General features: G+C 34.1%; 2 protein-coding genes across 18 annotated transcripts in view; one reads left to right on the top strand and one right to left on the bottom strand.

The window, feature by feature from the left end:
* Positions 1-24314, top strand: part of LOC127800026 (autophagy protein 5) — a 58513-nt gene that overhangs the window by 20843 nt on the left and 13356 nt on the right. For 2 of the 17 annotated variants that reach the window (XM_052334410.1, XM_052334399.1), the window contains exons 6-8: positions 1793-1837; positions 5406-5549; positions 6172-6300. The exons of 8 other annotated variants lie outside the window; for them this stretch is intronic. In XM_052334410.1, the coding sequence (XP_052190370.1) occupies positions 1793-1837; positions 5406-5549; positions 6172-6300 (318 nt within the window). Of the gene's footprint in view, positions 1-1792; positions 1838-5405; positions 5550-6171; positions 6301-8945; positions 9501-24314 lie in introns of those variants that run through there. 7 more of the 17 variants (XM_052334412.1, XM_052334403.1, XM_052334411.1 and 4 more) reach the window with 5 other exon arrangements.
* On the bottom strand, positions 16044-22070 carry LOC127800025 (sucrose synthase 6-like). Its single transcript, XM_052334397.1, has 15 exons — positions 21387-22070; positions 20251-20405; positions 19930-20122; positions 19694-19812; positions 19400-19616; positions 19230-19325; positions 18979-19155; positions 18756-18872; positions 18491-18657; positions 18167-18391; positions 17499-18065; positions 17250-17388; positions 17085-17158; positions 16385-16414; positions 16044-16301 (listed from the first exon to the last, which is right to left on the bottom strand). The coding sequence occupies exons 1-15, from the start codon at positions 21636-21638 to the stop codon at positions 16274-16276; spliced, it is 2556 nt and encodes an 851-aa protein (XP_052190357.1). The 5' UTR covers positions 21639-22070; the 3' UTR covers positions 16044-16273.

Below are 24314 nucleotides of genomic sequence, written 5' to 3'. Positions count from 1 at the left end.
ATTTCTTGTGCCGTCTCGTGAAGGATGACATTTACTCTGACTGGCCGTGTCTTCAATGATAGTAGATTTATTTTAATGGTATTGCAATCGGCATCATCCTTTAGTTCCTCTAAAGATATGACTAACAACAAACCCTCAAAGGCTGATTAGGATTTGATTTGATGCGTCTCCTTTTTTTTTTTTGCTGGACTGGAGAGATGGTTGCGACTGTGGTTGCAGCGATGGTGGACAAAGATGAAGGAGATGGCAATGGCCGATTTGTGATAGTGGGTTTCTTTGACAGTGGCTGATCTGTGACTGTGGCTCCATCCTGTGACCTTCTTCACCTCTCTCTCTCTTTGTCTCACTGCTCAATACCATGAAGAAGTTTGAACTTTTAAACTTCTCACTTTATTATTCGAATTGGACACATTTATACGCAAATGGTAACTGCTGATATGGATGCTGGTATGGAAGCAGTTATACACAGAAAAAACTGCTATTTAGGAAATAAATAACTGTATAATGAATGGAAAACTGCCTCTATATTTTTCCTAATTGTCTATATTTCTTGTACACATTTTTCAACAATATATACCTACTTACCAAAGATAATAACAGTTGCATCCAGAGGAAACAATATCTGATTTCTCAAACTTGTTCCTATCTGTATCCATAAATGTGCAAGGTCATATTGCGAATTAATGGATTGGTTTGAAGGATTTCCTAAGTATGATATACTATCATTTGGAGAGGACTAAGTGACGCATGGCTATATTGTTTATCCCCTTTGGTGAATACAGTAAACAATCTTTAGATATTGATTAATTGGGCTAATAATTGAGACCAGAAGTTGAAAAACATGTCATCAGAAGCAGTTTTTTTCAGTGACTTCATTGGGCTCAACTGTTTGGTGTATTTCTATCATATAACCTAAGATATCTTGACTTAAAAAATTGATTGTTATTCCTTGCACAATAAGTAAAACTTCTGACTTATTTAAATTTAACTCGCTCTATATGAGAGTTCGGTTGCAGTTGAGCGTGAAATGTCTTATTGAATAACTTGAGCTTCAGCTTGATTTAAGTGAAGTTCCTCGATAGCATATAAGAAAATGAATCCTGGGCTACTCAATTTAAAAAATAAAAATGATATGTACTAAATTTCTTGTCTTATATTTGTTTTGCAAGTGGTTGTCTTCATAAGCATGAGAATAGAGAACTGATGCTTGAATATAGATTTAGCTTAATATAACAAAGGTTAAGCCCTATGCTGTCTGCGCCTTCCAACACCCTTGATTGATGGGGGCACATCTGAAATAACTAGATTTCTCTTTTGCAAACAGATTTTTGAATGTATCAATCTATTAACTTAGACAGTCTTCATGTAGTGACAAGTTATTAGTAAACAGAGAGAGAAAGGTTGGGCTCTGCCCTTCAGGGAGAGATTCAAGGTAAGCAGCAGTTTTGTGATACTCCACCGTTATAATTCTTAGCTACAGAAGAATTAGCTTCTACTTATAAATTTGATACAGTACCTGACCAATGGTTAAGGGTTTACTCCTGAAATAAGAAAGGTAGAGTCACTATGGGATCTCCTAGCCAACCATTTGGTTATGGCTCAGGCACTGATTCTTGTAACTCTAAAATAGAGCCCTCGAGTCTTCTTGAACCCAAAACTGATCTAGATGTTCCTTTGCACATTACAAACAGGCAAGATAATGCACTTTACATCTTATATCTAATTTTATGCCTTACCAATGTTTGTCACCACCTATCATCCTTATATCTCCCTGTTTTTCAAAAATTTACAGGAGGCTCTCAGCAATTCAAAGTGGTAGGAGACAATGCAATAAGTGGTGAGATCCTTTATAACAAATAATGCACGAGAGTTGGTTAAATTACCCATTAAATTTGTCAGATGTCGATCGGTGTTTACTGTCAAAGATAAGCCTTATGGATATGTGAGCAAATATAAAACCAAATTAATTGCTAAAGGATTCACTCGGACCTAAGGGATTGACCATGAGGAAACATTTGCTCTAGTTGCCAAATTGAATTTCCCAGTCTTTTTTTTTGTAATTGACTTCAAATTTTGGATGGTCACTGAATTATTTAGATGTTAAAAACGCTTTTTTCATAGAAAATATGATATCTGAAAGAGGAACTGTACATTGAAGCTCCACTAGGTCTTGATATTCTGGGTTCTGAAAGAATAGTATGTAAGCTGGAGAAAGCCTCATCAATGTCACGGTTTGGACATTTCTCGAAGGTTAAGCATGTTTGGTTATAGACAAAGTTAAGCTTGTCATACTCTATTTCTTAAGCATCTTTCTTAGGGTAAGATATCTGCCTTACTAGTGTATGTTGATAGGAAATGAAGAAAAAGATACAAAGTTGAAGTAACACCTGTCACAACTCAAGGTTTAACCTAGGGTTTGTAAGGGAATTTTGAAGAGAGAATAGAAAGGGAGGGAGAAATCAGAAGAATGGAGGGAGAATTCAGAGAGAACAGAGAGGGAGAGAGAAGTTGAGAGAGAAGTAATCAGATATCATTCAACAACTCCTGTTCTCTAACTAATCTAGCCTATTTATAGGCTGTTCTATCCTTTCAGTTAATGATAAACTGAAAGGTACAATATGACAGCAGCCTAAAGTACAACAAGAAAGAAATATATGTATTGGACAATTACTACTATACCCTTGGGGTCATGACAATCCCCTTTCCTTGAGAGATTTTTTGTCCCCAAGAAATTATAGCAACTGGACCTGTTTCTTCATCCAATCCTGGCTTCTTCTTCTTCCTCTTTTTTGTCATCTAGTCCTTCCATGTGTAATAATTGTCTTCTGCATTGGTATCCTAGACTAAATTTTTCTCCACACCTGTAACACAGTCCTAATTGTCTCCTTTGCTCCATCGAAGTAGGTTTGACTGAATTAGGGTTAGTTTACACCCTAGAATTCAGATTCCCTTCTGAATGTTGACTGATCACAGGATGAATTTCTGGTAGGATTTTGTGCTTTTTGAAAATTGCTTCTAAAGCAAGCTCCTGCAACCTTGCCTTCTCAACAGCCTACTTGACAGTTGCAGGCTGCATCATCTTGACTGTTGGCCTTAGTTCATCCTTGAGGCACTGATGAAGCTGGAAATGAAGTAATGTTCTGTTAAAGCAGGTTTTGAATTCAACATCAAAGATCTTAATTCCTCAAATTGATCTGATACTCCATTATAGTTTGTTAAATTCTTCAACCACATCAGTCATAGACTTCTCTCCAAACTGAACACATAGATCCTGCACAAACTCAGTCCAATTAGCTTCAGATCTCTTCATCTTGATCCAACCTTGATACCATGAGTCAGCCATATCATTGAGATAGGCTGCTGCAAGGTTGATCTTCTGTCCTTCAACTACATTGTAATAGTGAAAAAACCTCTCACATCTGCAGATCCACCATCTAGGTTTTGTTTCTTTAAACACCGGTATCTCCAGCCTTGGCATTGGAGTATAAGGAGAGGTTTGAGATGCTTCCGATCTAGACATAAGCTGACAGATTGTATGGAGTTCTTCCTTGCTGATAGCTGATTAGAATTAGCAGTATTATTCAAAGAGGTTTATGTATGATGAACTTGAGGTTGTGTTTCTTTTCTAACATGTACACCTCTGCCTGGTTGAAGACGACCATGGAGCTCCAAATATTCTCTTGTGTATGCCGATGTCACTTACATTGGTCACAGAAATCTCATCTGTCTCACTCAGCCTTGGTATTATTCCTCCAGCCCATCTTCATTCCTTTAGAAATACTAATAAGGCTAACTGATCCTTGAAAACTGTATGAAGCATAGCTTCCTGTCAGCTTATTTCCAGTAGAGAGGGAAGGGGCTCTTTTTCCAAATTGGACCATGCATTTGACCATATTCAGACTTAAGTCCATCCAGGAATTAATAAATATGTTCTTGTTCAACATTTTGTAGCTTCACTGTGTTTGCCGGCACTTGGTGTCAAAACTTTGGAAGTGGTCTATTTCTTGCCCTAAACATCTCACTTTATGAAAGTCGGTAGCCACTGACCAGTTTCTTTGTGCATTGCCATGAAGCTTCATCATAGATTTTGCTGTATTTTCCTTCTACAAGTGTCGATAGTTGCATAGCCATATTTCTTTTGCAGAATATAGAAAGAGAAATCCTTGACTAATCTTTGGCTGCATGGAATTCAATAGCCAAGACACAATACTGGAATTTTTGGCTTCCTACTTGTCATATGGAATTCAATACCAGGGTTTTCTGATCGTCATTCAGGCTACCTTTTCTCCCTTACTTTCAATATACAGCCAAGTGAGTTGCTATGAAGCCAAGTAGTTTTGCCCATCCAACTTGATAGTGGTGATATGGAGTGAGGATTCACACTTTGGGGGTTGTCATTGACTTCATATTCCATTTTTTCTTTCTCTGCTTGACCCTTTTCTATATCAGACATTGATTGCAAGAACACCACAATTAGGCTCAAAAAATTATAGAACTGGTCAGAAAAGCATTAATATTCATAAGTCTGTACACTTGTGTTCCATCCTTCTTTTCCATTATCTTTTATTTTCATTTTTTGCAGCATTAACAATCAGTCATAGCAGTAGTATAAGGACACATATTAAGGGCATATAAACTGTAAAAGGACAATTGAAAGGATGTTGTTGTTCAGGCACCTCATCCTTAATAAACAACAGCATGGGTGCCTGGCTTCCGTTGACTGTTTGCAGATCTTTAATCCGATAGGTATGGCTACCTCAAACTTTGCACCAAGGACTTACTGAGAAACATGGCTTCTTTCATGCAATGGAAACTGACTCATGTCAGTCAAGTACTGTTTTCCTTTGATCTATGCTTCCACTTGAATGAAGGGTCCAATTGATACTATTGGTTGGCTGTCACGGGGCCCTTGTTTTCGATCAGCATTGTAATGAGGTTGATCTATACTATTACTCCATTGTCACAGAGCCCTTGTTGGTTTTGGTTGACCTTGTGAAGAAGTCTATTGATGCTAATGATCGACTGCCATGAAGCACTTGTTGCTTTCAATTGATGCCATTGCTTGTGTGAAGAAGTTAATCCGTACTATTGGTCAACTGCTGTCTTTAGCATTCTTCTATTTTTTCCTTTTTTTGTTTTTTTTTTTAAATATAGGTACTCCATAATCGAAGACATTGCTTTTATACCAAGATGAATACATGAGGAGGAAGGTTAAATGAATTTTCCATTGATCAATCACCCTTTTATATAGAAATGATTGAAACCCAGAAGGAAAAATAAATTAAAACAAATAATCAGCACAAATCATGTGAGATAAACAAATCAAATCTTGAAATTTTCTGTTATATTTGAAGTTTTCTGTAACTTATTTAAGCTCTAATTTGCCCTGCAAAATTTTCTCACAGGTAACTTGGAAACATATATCCGGGTTTCATCTAAGCTTAAACTTGGAGTTGGTGGAGATGAGTTTTCAGTGAAGCTGAACTCACCCTCTTCCAAAACTCAAAGAAGCATTGTTGAGACAGATACTTCTGGGTCAGTTAAAACCGGTGAGGGAAGTCTATACATCTTTTTTGAGATCTACTAGTTATGGACCTAGTAAGATGCAGTAAGCAAGTCATGCATTAGCATTTCATTTAAATCTTTCATTGAGGGCAATTTCTTTCCTAGGCATGTGAAGCTAATAGCAAGAGTGGATTTGGGGGAGAGAGAGGGAGGTGAGAATGGAGCTTTGCCTGGTTCCGCACTTCTAAACCATGCTACCAATTGGCTTGACTCGATTGGGTTTTTCTTGTCAGTTAACAAGTGAAACCTAAAAAGTTCATGGATTCTTGGCTTTTGAATTTCTATCTATTTGAAATTGCACGCAAAACTGGATGAGATGCAATGCTATCAATGACACTTACATGCACTTAAAGATTTTTCCCTTACAGCTTTCTTTTTTAGATTGAAAGCCTCTATATACTACTTAGCAAAAAAAAAAAGCCTCTATATATTTATTTATTTGTTCTTTTAACAGTGTGATTATGTGCAAGCTATTTCTCTTTGATTGGGGACTTGATGGGCAACCATTATAATGCATTGGTTTGCAGTTTTTGTTTTTAATATTTATTGTACACATGTTATGTTTGCATTAATGTTTAGTTGTCTTGTGGCTTGAGCTTTGGTTAGGTCGAATTCCAGTTCGGTTGTATGTCTGCAACGTGCATGATGATTTTGAGGACTTGGAAGATGCCCCTCATGTTGATAGTTGGGACAAAATTGCTTACATAAATCGCCCCATTGAAATTCACAGGGAAGGTAAGTAGATATGAATTCTTCTCATCAGGCAGTCTCTTGCTATAAGTGTGTGAACCTGGTTCTTGAAATTGGATATGTTTTAATTTACAAAACACATTGATGTAGCATAGCTTCATGAAACTTTGGTCGCGTAGGATTTACTATGACCAGGGGTTATGGTTCTAAAAGGTAGAAGAATGCCTTTACAGGTGTGGTGTGTGGAGCGAAAAGGATATGGGTATTGATAAAGGTATAGATATGAATGTGTATATGGAAAATGGATGTGGGATATGACAAAAATGATTTTTTTTTTTTTTTTTATAAAAATGAAAGAGTACCACTAGTCTAATATGAATATACCGTTCAATCCATAATAATGATAAATTAATGGAAATATCTTTACTCCAATATAAGGATAATATTTAATCCATTATAAATATAGCATAATTATTGTTCAACCTATAACTAAAAAAGTTACTATCTTGTTAGAATTATAATCAGGATTCTTTAGCCACAATCTTATAATATTTGTAGATTTTACTCAGACTAAGTTTCAAAAATACGCCGTTGGAAATTTTTTTTTTTCCGGTTAAGTACTTTGTTGGAAATTCCAGGATATCCTTGTGTGTGTCTAACCCATGGATGCGTGTTAGTCAGATGGCCTAGACATGTTAAAAAACATTAGTAATAATGAAAAATTTGAACATGCCATTTGGCATGTCTAACATGTAATGTCCCATGAAATCCTTGGATGTTTATTCATGTCAGTCATGTGTCGGACCATTGTCGGCACCCACAATGTAGTTTCCATGTTTCCTAGTTATGTCTTCATATCTTAAATGGGGCATACCCTTCCAAGATAGTTATATTTGTATGTGGATGTGTTTATGTGTTAAATCTCTAAAAGGATATGCTTGTGCACAAGCGTTCCTAGTTAGAGAATGGTAGATGTACACAACTTTACTCCCACAAGATAGACAACCACTTTCATATTTCAAACGTGTGGGGTGATGGAGTGATTCTGTTGTTGCCCCAAGGCTTGCTTCTGTGCTTTATTTCTATGAGTAAAAAACAAATAGTGGTAAGGATTTGCTTCATACAAGAACTCAGTTTTTTGATATACTGAAAAAAGTTTGTGTTTAAATTGGTTTGTGGTTTGTTTGGTAAATGTTAAGGTAGGGGACCAAATAACATTACTACAAGAAAAAGAAATTCTTAGTAGCCAAATTATTGTTAGCTAACTGTACAAATCTAGAAATAATTAATTCAATGAATTAGAACTACACCAGGATCCTGCCCAAAACTAAATCTTCCCCCTTCTCCAGCTCGGAAAGTGATACATAAAAGAGATCACCCCAAACTCTCAGATGCCTTTTCTTTTTGTAACCAAACACCATGTGGAAAATTTAACCAACCTGTTGGCCAAACCCTCCATGAGGAACCATACTTGGTTTCTCTGACCTTTTTCCATCTAATGTCATTTTCATTTACAAATTTCCAGATGCACTTACTAAGGGGAACCATACTTGGTTTCTCTGACCTTTTTCCATCTAATGTCATTTTCATTTACAAATTTCCAGATGCACTTACTAAGGGTGGCCTTTCTAAATACCTTCAAACTTCTAATTCCTAAACCATCACTTGCTGTATACAAACCTTATCCCAACTAACCAAATGAAATTTGGACTCCTCAGCTAACCCTCCCAAATGACATGTCTTTTTAATTCTCTAATCTAGATGTGGACAAGGCTGAAATCAAGAATAAAGACAAATTATAAGTGGGAGTATTTGAAATGCTAGTTTTTATAAGAGTTAGCCTCCCTTACTGGGATAATACCACATTTCTCAAAACACCAACCTTGGCTCACATTTGTTTTTCAATAACCTTAAAACAACTTCAGATTTGAAGTTTGATCTGGATGGTAATCCCAAGAACTATGAAGGCAAAAAGCCCACTTTATGCTCTAGGGAACTAAACAAAGAATGTCAATTAGCCTTATTGTTGGCAATTATTTTGCATTTTAGAAAGATTAATCTAAGGCCCAATAATAAGGTTGCTCCTTTGTGATTTGAAGGTCATAGGTTTGGATTGAGAAAGCAACTTCTTTGCAAAACAAGATTGAGGTTGCGTATGAAAAGGACCCTCCCCAAACCTTGCAAAGCAGGGAGACGGCCTTTAATCTTAATAGGATTATGTTAAGAGAATCTTGTACTCTTGTCATTGGGGTCACAAAATTCCAAGTACTTAGTAGGCAAAAGAACACATTTACACTTTACAGAATTAGCTAAACCAAGAATGTCAATAACCTCATCCATAGGAATTATTTTGCTTTTTTGAAAGATTAATCTTAAGCCAACCTGCCTAGTGAGCCTAGTGAGATTAAGGCTTTATATGTTGTTTAGCAAGATTAATCTTCAGGCCCAGCACAGCCATAAACCGAATAGGACATGGTTTTGGGTCTAGCTTCTGGACATGGCTTCCTTAGAGAATTGCAAAAAAATGAGGGAATTTATTTTCGTCCTTTTTCCCCCCTTCCATTTTTGTGCTGTTTGCATTACTGTTTTATGGATAGCCTATGATGTTCATTTGTTGCACTACCTTAATGGTTGACATGTACATCTACATTGTGTTACTCGTTCATTATATTCTTGTATTTGGACTGCAGGCAAATATTTCTCCTTACTTGATGCCGTAAAAACTCTTCTACCAGAGTTTTTTGCAGAAAAAAACTCCATCAGTGAGGAAATGCCCCAAGCGGAAGTTGAAGATGAGCAGAAATCATCTTCAGGAGATGGGAGTGGTTTGGGAACTGTTGAAGAAGTTAGAGAAACATTGCGTGAACATGTGGAGCTCTGCAGTCTACCAGATAATGCCGAAATCAAGCTTCTCCGCATCCAAGGGATTCAACCCAAACTGGAGACCCCTTTTGCTTGGCTGGCGAACAACTTGATGAACCCCGAACGCTTTCTTCACATTTGTGCTTATGTCAGGGTTCCCGAACCAATCACCATTTGACATCCTACCCTTCCATGAATCTGATCTTCTGTGCATCAGAAAGTAATTTGCATGCTGTATAGAACTGTAAATAACAGTTAATAGCATCAATCCCTTCATTGCTTCATTCTCTTCCTTCCATTCTTCTCTCCTGCGCTACTCGCACTTGTTATGAAGGAATCTTCAATATGGCTGGATTCTTCACCTGGACGATCCTTATACTGGCGTGTAATATTGTTGTAAGTATTAGCATGCTGATGGGTGCAGCCTGGTCTGATACTGGTTGAAATTAGTGTTATATATATATGAGAGAGAGAAGACAGATGTCAAATGCGATTAGAATAGGCCATGTTCAATCACTAAATTCCTGATACCCTTTGTTTTTTTAACCCAGATTGGTATAGAAATTGAATTTGTCTACTGTGATCTCTGTGGGAATGGTGCTGTTTTTTTTTTTTTTTAATCTGTTTTTTTCTCATGAAGTTTGCTGTGGATACAATTTCATTTTTAGTTAAAATACTCCTTTTAGGCTTGAATTGATTTGTTTGTCAGTCTTATTGTGGTGATGCTTTTGGATACTTCGTTTGGCATTTTGTTGGTCTCACTAAAAGGATGCTCGTAGTGCACAAGGTTTTTGTTTTTTTTTTAATTACTTGTGATATAAAAAAATATCATTTTAATACGTTGCAAGTCATTTTTACAACTAAGGGTATGTTTGATTATATTACTTAAAATTTAATTTTAGTTAATAATTGTTTAGAAAATAAAAATCACTTCACTCTCTTGAAAAATAAATTTCATAGAAATATCTTTAAATGCTTGTATTATATACATATTTTTTATAGAAAAATTAAGAGTGTTTAATTACTTTTATTTTATGATAAATGTGTGCAATCATAAACATTCTAAATGTCAATAACCTTCAAGTTAGCTTTTATTTATTTAGTGTTTTTATCTTATGTTTATTAAAAATTTGGAGTTTTTGAGGTAGAGTTAGATTGCAAAGAAACAGACATGGAGATGGATACGATATGAAATTTGTTTGGGAATAAAATTTGTTTGTGAACAAAAAATCCTTCTCTTTGTGCCTCTCTCTTCATCTTCGATATTGACTTTTCTCACTCTAACGTCGCTATTGAATATTGAAAGCCAAGGCATTTTGAGTATAATATGTTTAATGAATTTTATAAAAAAAAATTGGAGAGTCCATTTTTAATTCCAACTTAGTTAATTCCTAATTTTAGAATTAATTTTGAAATTTATATATGTTTATTTTTTTATTTTAACAAGGTTATTATATCAAGAACATTTTAGGAAGTCAGAGCTAATGAAACTTCATTTTTAAATTTATTTCATATGAGTTTACGGAATTAAATTGAATCACATATTAAGTTGCGTCATTCTAAATGTAATAATTTATTTATAAACAAATTGTTGGTGTATTTAAATTAAATAATTTTATGAAATTAAATAAATTTATAAATAATCATTCATTAAGTGTATTCAAAGAGTGGTCCAAGATATATATGTGTACTCGATCTTAATCTAATTAATTAGGTCAACTTAAGTCTCGATATTTTATTTGGATCTGGTTTAACCTAAGAAATGAGTCTTCCACATACCCAATAATAAACTAATTTTACTTAAAGACTGGACTATTTCATATGACTAGGATTCTTACTTAGAATTAATTAAAAGGTTTGATCATGAATTAGAATTACTTCCTAAAATCTATAGATTAATTGTAATTCCAATGAATTTTGGATAGACTCCTACTGCTAAATCTTATTAGAAAAATAGTCTTTAGAGATAGGTCTAATTTAAAAACTATTATTAAGCATTATTTAATAAAAATTATTATTTATTAGAGATAAGCTTAATAACTATTATTAAGTATTATCTAATAAAAAGACTTAAATAAAGGAGGATTTATTCTTCCAAATAAGTATTCATTTTCCATAATTCTAAACATTCTCGATTATAATCTTTAACTTATTTGTTTTATCTTTACTAGTGATGACCCCGTGTAATACACGAGAGAGTTTAATTTAAAAATAAAAAAATAAACTTATTATTTTAAATAATTTTAATAAAATTGATAATTATAATTTTTTTTAATCATTAATCATTTATTAAAATTTAAGTTTAATTAATTATTCGCTATTCAATGTGCTAATGGAGAACACTTTTAATTTAATGTACAACCATTCAATGTATTAAAGAATAATTAACATATTAAGTAGGTCATTTGACAAAATGCTTATAATTTTTTTTATTAATTATATTATATTTATTTATAAATAAATATTATAAAATCTATAATATATCCATTCAAAGACTTTCGTTATTTTCTATTTATTATATTATAAATTAAAACTCTTAAATATGAGTAAGAATAAGGTTTTTCAATAATAACAAAATTTTAAAAATATGAATTTTGATTTCTTCCATAGTTTTAAAAATGTGATACCTTAAATATTAATTAGCATTGAAAAATCATAATATTTGACAACCTTAAATATTTTTTTATGAATTTGTTAAGATATCACATTTTTAAGACTATAATATAATTATTAAAAAAATTAATAATTAATTAATCACTACCTTTAATTTAATGCAAGTTTTTTTGGGAAAAAATTCACCATTGATTGACAATTGACAAAATACTTTGTTTGATTATTATATTTTAATATTATATAAATATATATAGAATAAAGATATAAATATAATATTTTAAATAAATAAACAATTTTCTATGACTTAATTAATAGTTTAAGTTGTCTATTAATATTTCTCATAAAACTCATGCCAATTTAATACAACTTTTAGAGGGAAAAAACAGCTTGGCAGATTTTTGGAGGGAACAAAAATTTGCAAACTATTTTACTTTAATATAATATATTATATATTATTATATTATTATATTATACAAAGATAAGATTTTATTTAATGGATAATTTTTCGTGACTCAGTTAATACTTTAAGTGTCTATTCATATTTATTATAAATAGTATTTATTTTTGATTGATTGACGAATGAGAAAATCTAACAAAAAATATTTATTTTTGATTAATTAATAGCATTGAAAAATTCATGCAAGTTTAATATAAATTTTAGATGTAAAAAATAGTTTGATAGATTTTTAGAGGGAAGAAATATTTGCATACTATTCTACTATATATTATATATTATATATAATATATAGTATTTATATTATATTACATAAAGATAGAATTTTATATAAATAAACAATTTTTTGTGACTTAATTAATAGTTTAAGTGTCTATTCATATTCCTCATAAATAGTATTTATTTTTGATTGATCGATGGATTAATTAAATATTTAATATTTACATAATAATGTATTGAAAAATTCATGATTAGCATTGAAAAACTTGTGTATTTAAAATACATTATTAATTTTATAATAATTAGTATATATTATTTCAAAACAATTGAAAGATTTAAATTATTAAGTAAATTATTAATGCAATAAGTATTAATTGCAAATCATTAATGCAAGTTTTAGGGAAAAATTTCTTTTTTCAATACTATTCTACTTTTATATATATAAAGATTATTATTCTACGTCTAACTTATTAATGCAATAAGTATTAATTGCAAATCATTAATGTTTGGGGCTTTCCCAGCAAGCCTCAAACAATCCTTACAATTCTTCTTTTGCAAGTTCGTTAATCCAAAGTTGTACATGTGATACAAGCGAGCTATCCAGTCTCCAAATAAATATACAAGATATGATCGCCATGACATAATACTAGTTGTCACTTATGGTCTTTCGAGTTACATCGGGAAAATAGAGATATCCTCATTATAGACCAAAATATTTGGTTAGCGTTAAAAAATTTGACGTGTCTCGATTGCTACTTAGTGGTGAACCTAAAAAATCATACGCATATCCAAGTGAAGTGGTTAATTAAGCGATGAAAGTTATAATCTTCATTAAGAGTTAATGATTTTTTACTAGGATATTAATAATGAGAATGGTTCTCATTAGATAATTAATTCTTATATAATATTTTATGTATAATAGTTATACATATATTATATTATATTGAGAGAATTAATTTAAATATAATATATAGAAATTAAAAGAGAATTTTCATTCTATATAATATATATGATATATTATAGGGAAAAGAAAAGGGCACTTTCAATATATAATATCATATGAAAAAGAAATATTATTTTATTATATATATAATATATATGATATACTATTGAAAAGAATATATACACTTCCATTATATATAATATATAATATATTTTATTAAAACACTTCAAATTATATATGATATATTATTGAAATAGAATGAGCACTTCAAATAATATATATGATATAGTATTGAAAAGAAAAATGCACTTTCATTATTTATAATATGTGATGGCCATCTCCTCTTATATAAATCGGTGATCATGGAGATTAATTGGAAGTGTGAGAAAAACATTTGGCCATAAGTTTTCATCCTTCTCATTTTAGTTGGAATTTTCTTAGCCATTACTCTCATTTTGTTTTTGATTCCATTGTTGCTAGTATAACAAGTCCAACTTAATAGAGAGTTTATTAGTTTTTTGAATCTATTTAGCTTTCATCTCCTACATTTAGCTTGGCTAGCACATAAGCTAAGTTGTAGGATTCATTCCCTACTTGGAGCGTGAACTAACTATGCCCCTCGTGCTTTCGAGAGACAATTCGATCTAACCGGTTATCTGTTCGAAAATTATAGGTGTACAACCGTTGCTATCTTAGAGAAGATTCCAACCTTTACACCGGACTACAAACCATCGTGAGGTATATATACTAAATCTACTATAACATGGTTTGATTTTGTTTTGCATATAGTTATGGAAAATCAAGTCTTGCAAGGTGGTCTTGAACTTATTTCTGCTGCGTTCTTATTTATGTTTTTGAAAAGGTTTTAAAAACAATAAAAACCCTTGCATCGATACACCAAGAGTTGGCGTTTCCTATCAATGTGTATCGATGCAAGGGTTTTTATTATTTTTAAAATATTTTCAAAAACATAAATAAGAACGCAACGGAAATAAGTTCAAGACCACCTTGCAAGACTTGGTTTCCCATAACCATATGCAAAACAAAATCAAATCATACCATAGTAGATTTAGCATATATACCTCACGGTGGTTTCTAATCCGGTGTAGAGGTTGGAATCTTCTCCAAGATAGCAACGGTTGCACACCAATAACTTTCGAACGGATAATCGATTTTACCGAATCGTCCCTCAAAAGTACGAGGGGTCTAGTTAGTTAAAAGTATATTTTTCAAAGTGAAGCCTTAAAAAAGCTATTTCTCTTGCCTTTTAAATTTTTTTTTTCTTTTGTAGTACTGCTGAAACCCTTTAAAATTAAATTGGAGGTGTTTGATGAGTGTGCCCGTTGATGGATTGCTCTTGCTCTTCCACACGCTCGCAAGGTAAAAGTTTTTCATTCTTTCATTCAGTGAATACATTTAACTTACATATATTTGCATGTATGTGATGGTGGTTGAAATTTATCTCACCTTGACAATAGTCTAAGATCCACAATTTCAGTGTCAAATCAACAGTTTATGTGGTGTTAGAATTAAAATTGGTGAATAATTAAGGTCTCAATGTTTTTTGGGCATATTCTACCTTTAAGGCACTCCCAACAAAATCATGATTATGCCATATATGGAGTAGTGGAGAGGTAGTGGAAATGATTTAGAAATAGTTATTGGTAGTGGATGTTGAGATTTTATATGAATTATCAAACAGATTATTGAAGTCTCTGCTCTCCCTCAATTCTGTCAGATTTCCCCCCATATATGTATGTTCTCCTTGTTATTTTATCTGTTCTTCCACATTTCTGTCAGTTTTATCCCTTAATTCCAATTCTTTCTTCAAAAGAAACATTAAATTAGGACTAGAGTTCTAACACAAGCGAAAGATATCGTCCTTGTGTCCGCCATTAACATTGATTTGTAAGAAGAGTTTGTTGCCCCTGGGGTGTAGATTAATTAGCAAAGAAAAGTCTGGAGTGTTGCTCTTTGAATTCTCTCAGGTCCAGTGTTCGGGTCCTGCCCAGGAAAGGAAAAAGCCTAGTAGCTAGAGATAGTCTTGAAATTTGAAAGACTCGCCATGCCATCCTCATGTTTGCAGAAAGAAGCCAGGGGTTACAACTGGCAATGGGTTTCTCGATTTACATCTCCCACAGGAATCGTGGGGCCAAGCTACGGGCGCTTGTGATGATGCATTAATAAAAAAAAATTATTCTGATTGACGCTGCCACCTCTTGTTGAATAGAATTTGTTGTGCACCGTCAAAGGCCACCAACGCCACAAATAAAGAAAAAAAAACAAAAATTAGGGAGTCTACAACAAAAGAACACATAACATTGGGTTTGAGAGTGGTTTAATGCTTAATTTTGCTCCCTTTTTTTATCATTTTATTGTTTTGACCTTAATTTTTAATTGGAGAGTTTAGTAACTAATTAGGAGTTAGCCATCAATCAATTATTTCAATTTTTTTTAATATAGAGATCAAATTGAATCGAAACACTTAAATTTAAAATTTAAACCAAATTATATATAATTTGAATCCAACCGAACTAACAATTTCAATCAGTTTAATTATTTCAATTTAATTAAAATATTATTCAATATAAGTAATTGGAGGAACTCTTTTTTTTTAAGTTGGTGGTGTTATGATGGGAACTGATAATCATTACTGTACAAATGTAATGTTGAAGCAGGAGCAAATAGTATGAAAATGCAGTGATTCTTTTATTATATAATGTTGTGTAACATACAACATTATTATTATTATTATTATTATTATTACATATTTTTGACACATCAAAGAATGGAATCACATCAAACACCAAATTCTCTATTTATTTGTTTCAATATACAAATCACTTTGGCGGCGAGTGTGGTGTGGCAGGGCAGCGACGCCGGTTAGTGTGTGGTTGAGCCGCCGTACGTGGTGTTGTACGGGATCTTCAAGATCCAAACAGCCTGTACGTTAATCTGCCCGTTCGTGTTAAGTCGCAAGAGAAAGCGAAAAAGATTTTGAAACTACATCAGTCGACTGGAATTTCTATTACTCTTACCTCTGCAAGCTGGAAGACGCGCGCTTTGAGCTACAAAAAAAATTGAAATCTTCAGAAGGAGACATTACAGACCCTTTCTACTCGTTTAATACTGTTCATTAATTTAATCACTTGCAATTTTTGATAATATGGACTTATAGAAAAATGCAGTAAATAACTCTAAATTAAAGGGTCACATCTACTTTGAGACACTCAGGAATGCAATAAACTCAAGGAGAAACCAATTTGGGCAGCCCAGATCTTACTTTTACTCTCTCTCTGTCTTTTTTTTTTTTTTGGGGGGGGGGGGGGGCGCTGTTTGTAAAAGGGTAAGAGAGAAATATAACAACTTATGTCAGGAGAGCATACAACAAAAATAACATATCAAGACTTAAGGTGTGGCCAACATGAATTCTTATTCGTCAATAGTTTGGGGCATGTGCAGTCAGTGCGGTATATAAAATAGAAATCTTTTAACCTTTTTATAAGCATTCACATACAATTTTGCTTATACATACACACGCACGCTTGCGCGCACACGTGTTTTAAAAATGATTTTATCCTTGCAAGGGCTTGCGATATAATTAGGATTTTGTATCTGTAAGTATACTTAATTTGTATATAACATTTTCAACAAAAAACTGCAGACCATACCCATCAATCTCTCTTAATTTTTTTTTTTGTGTAATTGAATTTATCACCTTTAGGGGAAGGAATATACCTCTCTTGGGATTTGGGTTTTGGCTTGTGCATATGTTTTTTAATTCCACACTTTGAAGTGGTGATCTTCTGCACCTATGAGAGTAAAATAGTTGTCAGATATCCCCTGTTATATAAAGATAACTTTGATCAATGCCTGCCATTCTTAACTTATATAGCAACATACCAAGTTTCTGAATTGCAGATTATAGAACATGTCAATGTATTTTTGCTTTGCTTGTTTCTCTTTCTTGTTCAACTGCCTCCAGAAGCCATAGATGCTACCCATATTTAACACCTTGTTTGCATAGATCTTCCATGTGTAGCTGCAGGGGGGGCCGGGGAGGGAGAGGGAGAGATGTGTTAATGCTTTTAATCCAGAGAATTAATGGAGAACAAAGTGAACCAATTAACTAGTTTTAACTTGTTTGCTTACCACTCGTTGATTCGCCGAACCGCTGCCTCTGACATCCTGAGCCAGTGCCCGGAGTCCTGTTTGCACTTATGGAAAAAATCAGCAATCTTGTTGCCCGTCTCATCTCCATTATTGGGATCAATATGAAAACCTGAAACCCCATCAACGACGATCTCAGCGGGGCCACCTTGGTTGGTTGCGAAGGTGGGCAGTCCACAGTTCATTGCTTCAATGACTGTAAGGCCAAACGCTTCGTAATGAGCAGGCTGCACAAAAGCTCCTTTCGAGTCAGCAATGCAGCGATAGAGCTCTCCATTCCGGTGCCTATCAGTCTGCGCTGCTATCCATCTAATTTGGCCCTTGAGTTGGTATTTTTCAATCAACGAATGCATATTCCTGATTTCAGTTGCTTCTTCTCTGTCTTTAGATTTTGAAGGATCAAAGAAGCCAGCGACAACAACAAGATTGACCAAATTTCTCAGCCTCTTGTTCTTTCCATACCACTCAGTTAATCCAGTGATGTTCTTCACTGTATCAAGCCTCGCCATGGAGAAGATGATTGGCTTCCTCCTGTCTTCTAGATATCCACTGATTTTATAACATTTTAAAACAGATGTTAGGGATTCTTTCAACAAACAGTCCTATTGGAAAGTCAATATGAATTCATAATCAGAAACTCAAACACGTACATGTGTTCACTGTTGTCGACTCTGCTAAAGAGTAGTTCTTCTATGGCTGCACGAAATGAGTTGAATCGCTTATGTTTCTCCGTGTAAGGGAAATACACAGATTGGTCTGCCCCAGGGGAAGCGATGTTGAATTTGGGATCAAAGACATTGATGCCTGAAACAACTCTGCAAATCCCTGGAAGAGTAAATGCAGCATGGCTTTCGTACTGTCCAGGCCTATCTTTGCTGCAATCATAGAAAAGATTCAGTTAATCAATCAAGTACCGTTATATGGTTGCTTCTTCAGAACATGCAAATTTTCTTCCAAGGTGGCAGTTCTCTGACCTTCCTGCAATTTCCTGGTATGTGCTTGCAATGATGAAATCTGCAGAGTTCATGGCAATCATATCTGCCGTGAATTGGCACGAGAAATGATACTTAGTTTCCAACTCTTTCCATTTGAGGTCTGAATCTTCGTACTTCGTCTTCTCCAAAGCATGTGCAATCGTACCCTGATTCAGAATAATCCAGGTTAATTTAGTAGTAAGCATCAGGTTGAACAAATATATACATTTTCAAAAGCTAAAAAACAAATTGAACTGGATGGCACCAGAGTTGTCCCAAGTTTCCTGGCCATAAGCGATGCTACCAGATTCCCATCTGTGTAGTTTCCAATGATAAGATCTGGTTTCCCGCCCATGAATTCGATGATTTTCTCTTGAGCATCCTATTGATTGAAGACAAAAGGAAGTGAAAACGCAGACAAAAGGAGAAGCAGTTTGATAAGAAAACTGTATCTGACGAATGAATTCTGTACATAGCACATGACATGCCTCGGTATATCTTTCAAGGTAGGGATAAATGTCAAAACGAGAAACCCATTGGGGGAGCACTTCTCCATCTTCCTTCACAAATGGCACCCGAAGGATAGAGGAGTACTTTGTGTTGTCAATCCGTTCAATGTCCTGACTGCAATTGGTGCCTTTAGAATCTGGGATAAGCCGAGTGACCTGTTGCAATCCACAAAATCTGTGTTATCATCGGTGCCATTCACGATGATCTGCAGTTGGGAGATGTCACATACCACAAGAATCATAGGCTTCACATTAAGACCTTGCTGCTTAATTCGGAGAAGCAGTTCTTCTTCCAAAGCAACCACTTGATCTAAAACATAAACCACCTGTTGATTGCAGGCAAAGTTTCAGATAACTTATTCTCAACTGTAGGATACAAAGAATCCTCAAAAATCTGTACCTGCCCACCGGTGTCCGGCAAGCCAAGGACATCTGCTTTGCCGAAGTAGCCATGGACTGAGAACAAGACAACATTGAAAACCGTTGGAAGCCTGCCAAAGAACTTCTCCGTGTTCGACGGATCGGGTGCCTGCAGTATCTCCGAAAGAAATGTCATCGTCTCCTTTACTCTTTCTGCAGTGTCACCCCATCCTTTCTCGAAGCCCCATTGCCTAAACCTGTGCAAGATTCGGCAATAGATTTCAGTGAAAACAGATGATATTAGCATATAAAGGTAAACAGGGTATAATACTACCTTTGGTCAAAGCTCTCATATGGCGTGTCCTTTGGTAGGGTTTCTAGGGCTGCTTCGGCCACTATTAGAGCAGCCTGCAGCTTCGAAGAGGTGTTGAGCGTCTCGTTGATCATAAATCTCTGCAAATTTATGACCAAAGCACGATTGGAAACGAATCATCGATCCGTTTTCAAAATCGTAAAAATTCATTGGATACTTTCGTACCGATGAGGAACTTCTGTTTCATAAATCCATACCTCTCCATGGTGATTTAACGAGAGCAAGTAATCTATGAGAGCCTGCGCAGGCTGTGATCCAGTATACAGATTGGCACTGAGGAACCTTGATACGAACTGGATTCCACTTCCGATCGAAGAAGACAGAGTCAGGCGAGGCACGGAAAACTCGACGGCGCCAAAATCAACTTCCAAAGCATTTTCATCCGCTGCCCTGAAAATCAATCATATGCTCTCAGAATCTCCAATAATTGTACAGACTTCGATTACACAGTATATGAATCAAGAAGAGTTCCAGCCCGTGAGTGGCAGCGATTAACAAGCGAAGTGATGGTGCAATACCAATCCTCGTCGACTATCATCTCCTTCATCTGCAAGTATTCGGCGGCGCTGATGCTATATACGACTAGATCAGTAGAGTTCACTTTGATGAATTCCCAAAATCCGGGATGCGGTCTCACGGCTAAGGCGATATGCGGCGGAACGACGGCGGCTTCCTGCAAAATTTCAGGCGAAGGGGATTTACGCGCCAATCCTTTCCCGCTGGAATTAATTCTTGTAAAATTGGAGCGAAAAAAAATAATAATAAATTGATTATATCTTCAACTTTTTAGTAAGAAATAATTTATTTTTTTATAAATTTTATCGATAAATTATTTAAATAAAGGTTATTAAACGTTAGGTTACACGAGGGAAACAGATATAATAAAAAATAGTATTTTTAAAAAATAATAATAATAATAAAAACTCAAAAAAATACATAAATATAATTTTTAATATAAAAATAATTATTTAATAAAAAAAAACATAAATTTCAACACTACCAAATATGACTTATTAATTAAAAATAAATAATAAATTTAAATTTTATTTATTTTTAAAAATAAACAATAAATTTAAAATTTTTGAATTAGAGACAAAAAAAATTTATTTTTAACGAAAACGTATTTTTGAATTAAAAATATTTTTTAAATATTTTTTTAATATTATAAAACGATTTTAAATGTAATTAAAAATTATAAAAATGATACAAAAATATTTTTTTGACATCTTTTAGTATTTTAAAAATAAAAATATTTAAAAAATAACAAAACCACGCGCCCGAAGAGTTTTTTTTTGTGCATAATAGATGAAAAGTTATTGATATTTAAGTGAGACGTGTAGATGGGCTACAAGGTGAGTGTAAAATTACTAAATTACCCTTATCGTGTATATGCAGATAGGATATGTCTATTATCTACAAGAAGCTAACTTCAAAGCTGAAATATCAAGAAATTATGAGAGACGGGTAAAAAACCGAAGATTTATAGGGACAAAACTGTAAAACAACGAGAATTTGTATAGAATTACTAAAATACCCTCGACATGACTAGGACCCGATATAACGACTATATTTATTTGTTTATTTATTCATTTAAAATACGTGGAGAGCAGTAGCAAGCGAGTAGGAGCGGGGAAAGGGATGAAATGGAAGGAACCTGGGTGCTGGTCAAGATGTAGCCGAACAAGCTGCCTAAGAGGTCCTCCCTCTCTCTCTTATCTTTGATAACCATCTCCATTTCAGCTATCAACTGGGGAAGTTTCATCAGCCTCTTCTTCTCCTTCTCCTTCTCCGTCTCCATGTACTTGGAGAAGCACCGCTTCATGTGGTAGCGGCTCTCTCTGAGGGCTTCCGCCATGCTGTCCGCTATCGACTCCGATCTCTTCATCGCCTGCGCTGCTTCAGCCATTAATTGCTGTAATATATATATATATATATACAGGAATATATATATCCTTTAATCGATGAAGAAGAGGCTGCAAAACGGTTGAATTCGCTCTGGGAAGAAGATAACGAGATGGGTATATTTATAGGTTGCGTTTGGTTACGTGAAGGGTTTGGCTTTGGAGAAAGAACATTCATTCCTTGGAGCCATGAAACTTCGAAAGGAAGAACTAATTTCTCTCCCAAAAGGAGATTCTCTCTCTCTCTCTCTCTCTCTCTGGGTATCATTCTTTGCTTTTCCGTTTTGATGGCGAAATAGAAAACAAAAAGGAAGAGAAAAGAATGGAATTTTGAAACCGGGGGGGTGATACATACACATATACATATATATAATGTATGTATGTATAGGCTAGCCTTTTCCATTGATAAAGAAGGGCAAGGTTCTATTGATTCTGTTTCACCTTTTTGGTAACGGATAAAAGAAAAAGCTCAAGCTTCCATTATTGAAGAAACCATGAGCTAGTCAAATGTCAATGTGTCTTGGGGGGGGGGGGGGGGGGGGATGCTTGCCCATGTCGCCACGTAATCCAGTTGAAATGATTACCTTTTCATAATTTGAATTTATAATGTTATAACATAAAGAAATAAAATAACTCATCAATGGTTGGTTAGAGTTTATGCAACCCAGATCTTGAAATTGCATTTTGGTGCACGTGGTCCAAATGTTGGACTCATCAAGCAAGCTTGGCCACAATTTCCAAGCCCTTTTGTGAAGATTTATTCTAACCAATGTCTCCTGAGGCTGTGTGGGTTAGCGTTTTTTTTTAAAATTTTAAGTGATTTAGCTTTTAACTTAAAAGTTAGATAGAATTTAAGTTAATTATGTGTTTGAATAAATATGCTTTTAAGCTATCAATTATTAGTTATGTGGTTGGTTTGTAAAAGCTGATAAGCTATCAGAACTTGACAAAAAAACTAAAATAAACAAGATACTGAATAATATAATTAAAAAGCATAAAAATACTATTTTTCATCAAATAAATTATAAATTAATTTTTAATTAATAGAATACTTACAATTACAAGTTAATAAATTATATATAATTATATAAAAAAAAACAGAAATGAAAATTTTTTTATGTAAGTAACTTGACATACAGAAAATATATACATATAAAACTTGACATATTTTTTTACATATGTCAAGTTTTCTTCTATTTTTTTATACAGAAAATATAACATATTTTTAATTGTATATAACATATTTTTAATAAAAAAAACATATATATACAGAAATATAAAATATGTTATACAAAAATATAACATATATTTTAAAAATATCAGTTGTATATTTTTTTGACATACAGAAAATATATACAGAAAGTTTTCTTCTATTTTTTTATTAACATATTTTTTTACAAAACAAACAGAAAGAAATTTCACATACAAAAAATACACAACATATTTTTTTAATATTTATAAAAAAAACATATACAACTGATATCCAAACAGCCTCGAAAAAATATAACACACAACATAAAAAGTAGATATATAAAATATATACATATAAATACAAGAAAAAAAATAATACACAACATAGATATATATATAATTAAATTGATAAGAAGAAGAAGAAGGAGTTCGTAAGATGTACCAGAGGGGAAAAGATTTATTTGGAAGAATAGGAGGTTGCTGGAAGAAGGAAGAAGGAGGCGGCTAGCGACGGCCCGATCGGTGATGGCACAACTCAGATTTGGACCGAGGCTGCTTGCAGCGAGCTTCTGGGCGACGGCGCAGCAACGCTAATGGCAGCGCAGAGGTCCTGGAAAGATGATGGGAGAGAAGAGAGCTTTGGGGGGAGAAGATGTATCAACGGTAATGGAGGAACGCGTGTAAATATGAAAAATAATTGAGGATAGTATTGTATTTTTGTTGGTCAACTTACCAGCGTTTTTTGGCAAAGCTGGGGGTAGCAGCTTTTGATAAACGCTGCTATAGCAGCTTTCCGCATGTTAATGTATAAGCTGAAATGCTCAGCCAAACGCTTAGAGTTCAAACGCGGCCAAGAGAATCAGCTCCTGTGATAGCTTATACGCAGTCAAACCGCTAAGCCAAACAGCCTCATAATCTAATTTTATATTGATAGTTTATTAGGAACGTTTGGATAAATTTTATAAATGATAGGAAAATGCTACTTATATACTCAACCATATACTTTGGCTTACACCTAGGTGCACAAATAATTAAAATACCCTCACAAGAATTACAAATTTGCTTTCCCCACCCTTGGTTGCCTTTTCTCTCCTTTCTTCCCATCGTCGCTCGTTGCAATCGCCGATCGTCACCTTGCTTCGTGTTGATTGTCGTAGATCCTCCCTTTTCACAAGATGAGGCGACGGTTGGCGTAAGGTGAGGCAATGTAGTGGTCGGCGCAAGGTGATGTGACAATTGATGCAAGTGAGGTGACGCAGTGGTCGGCGCAAAGTAAGACGACACAATGGTCGGCGCAAGGCGAGGTGGCAACCAGTGACTACAGCAAGTGACAATGGGAAGAAAGGGAGAGAGAAGAAAGATGAGACAACCAAGGGCGAATGATGCATATTTGCAATTTTTGTAAGAGTATTTTGGTCATTTGTGCACCTAAGTATAAGTCAAAGTGTAAGGCTAAGCATACAAGTAGCATGGTCCTAAATGATATTAAA

The sequence above is a fragment of the Diospyros lotus genome, chromosome 4 (assembly GCF_014633365.1).
Source record: "Diospyros lotus cultivar Yz01 chromosome 4, ASM1463336v1, whole genome shotgun sequence".
In the NCBI taxonomy this organism is placed as follows: domain Eukaryota; kingdom Viridiplantae; phylum Streptophyta; class Magnoliopsida; order Ericales; family Ebenaceae; genus Diospyros; species Diospyros lotus.
The sequence above is the reverse complement of the archived record's forward strand: the minus strand, read 5'-3'. Positions and strand labels throughout refer to the sequence as shown.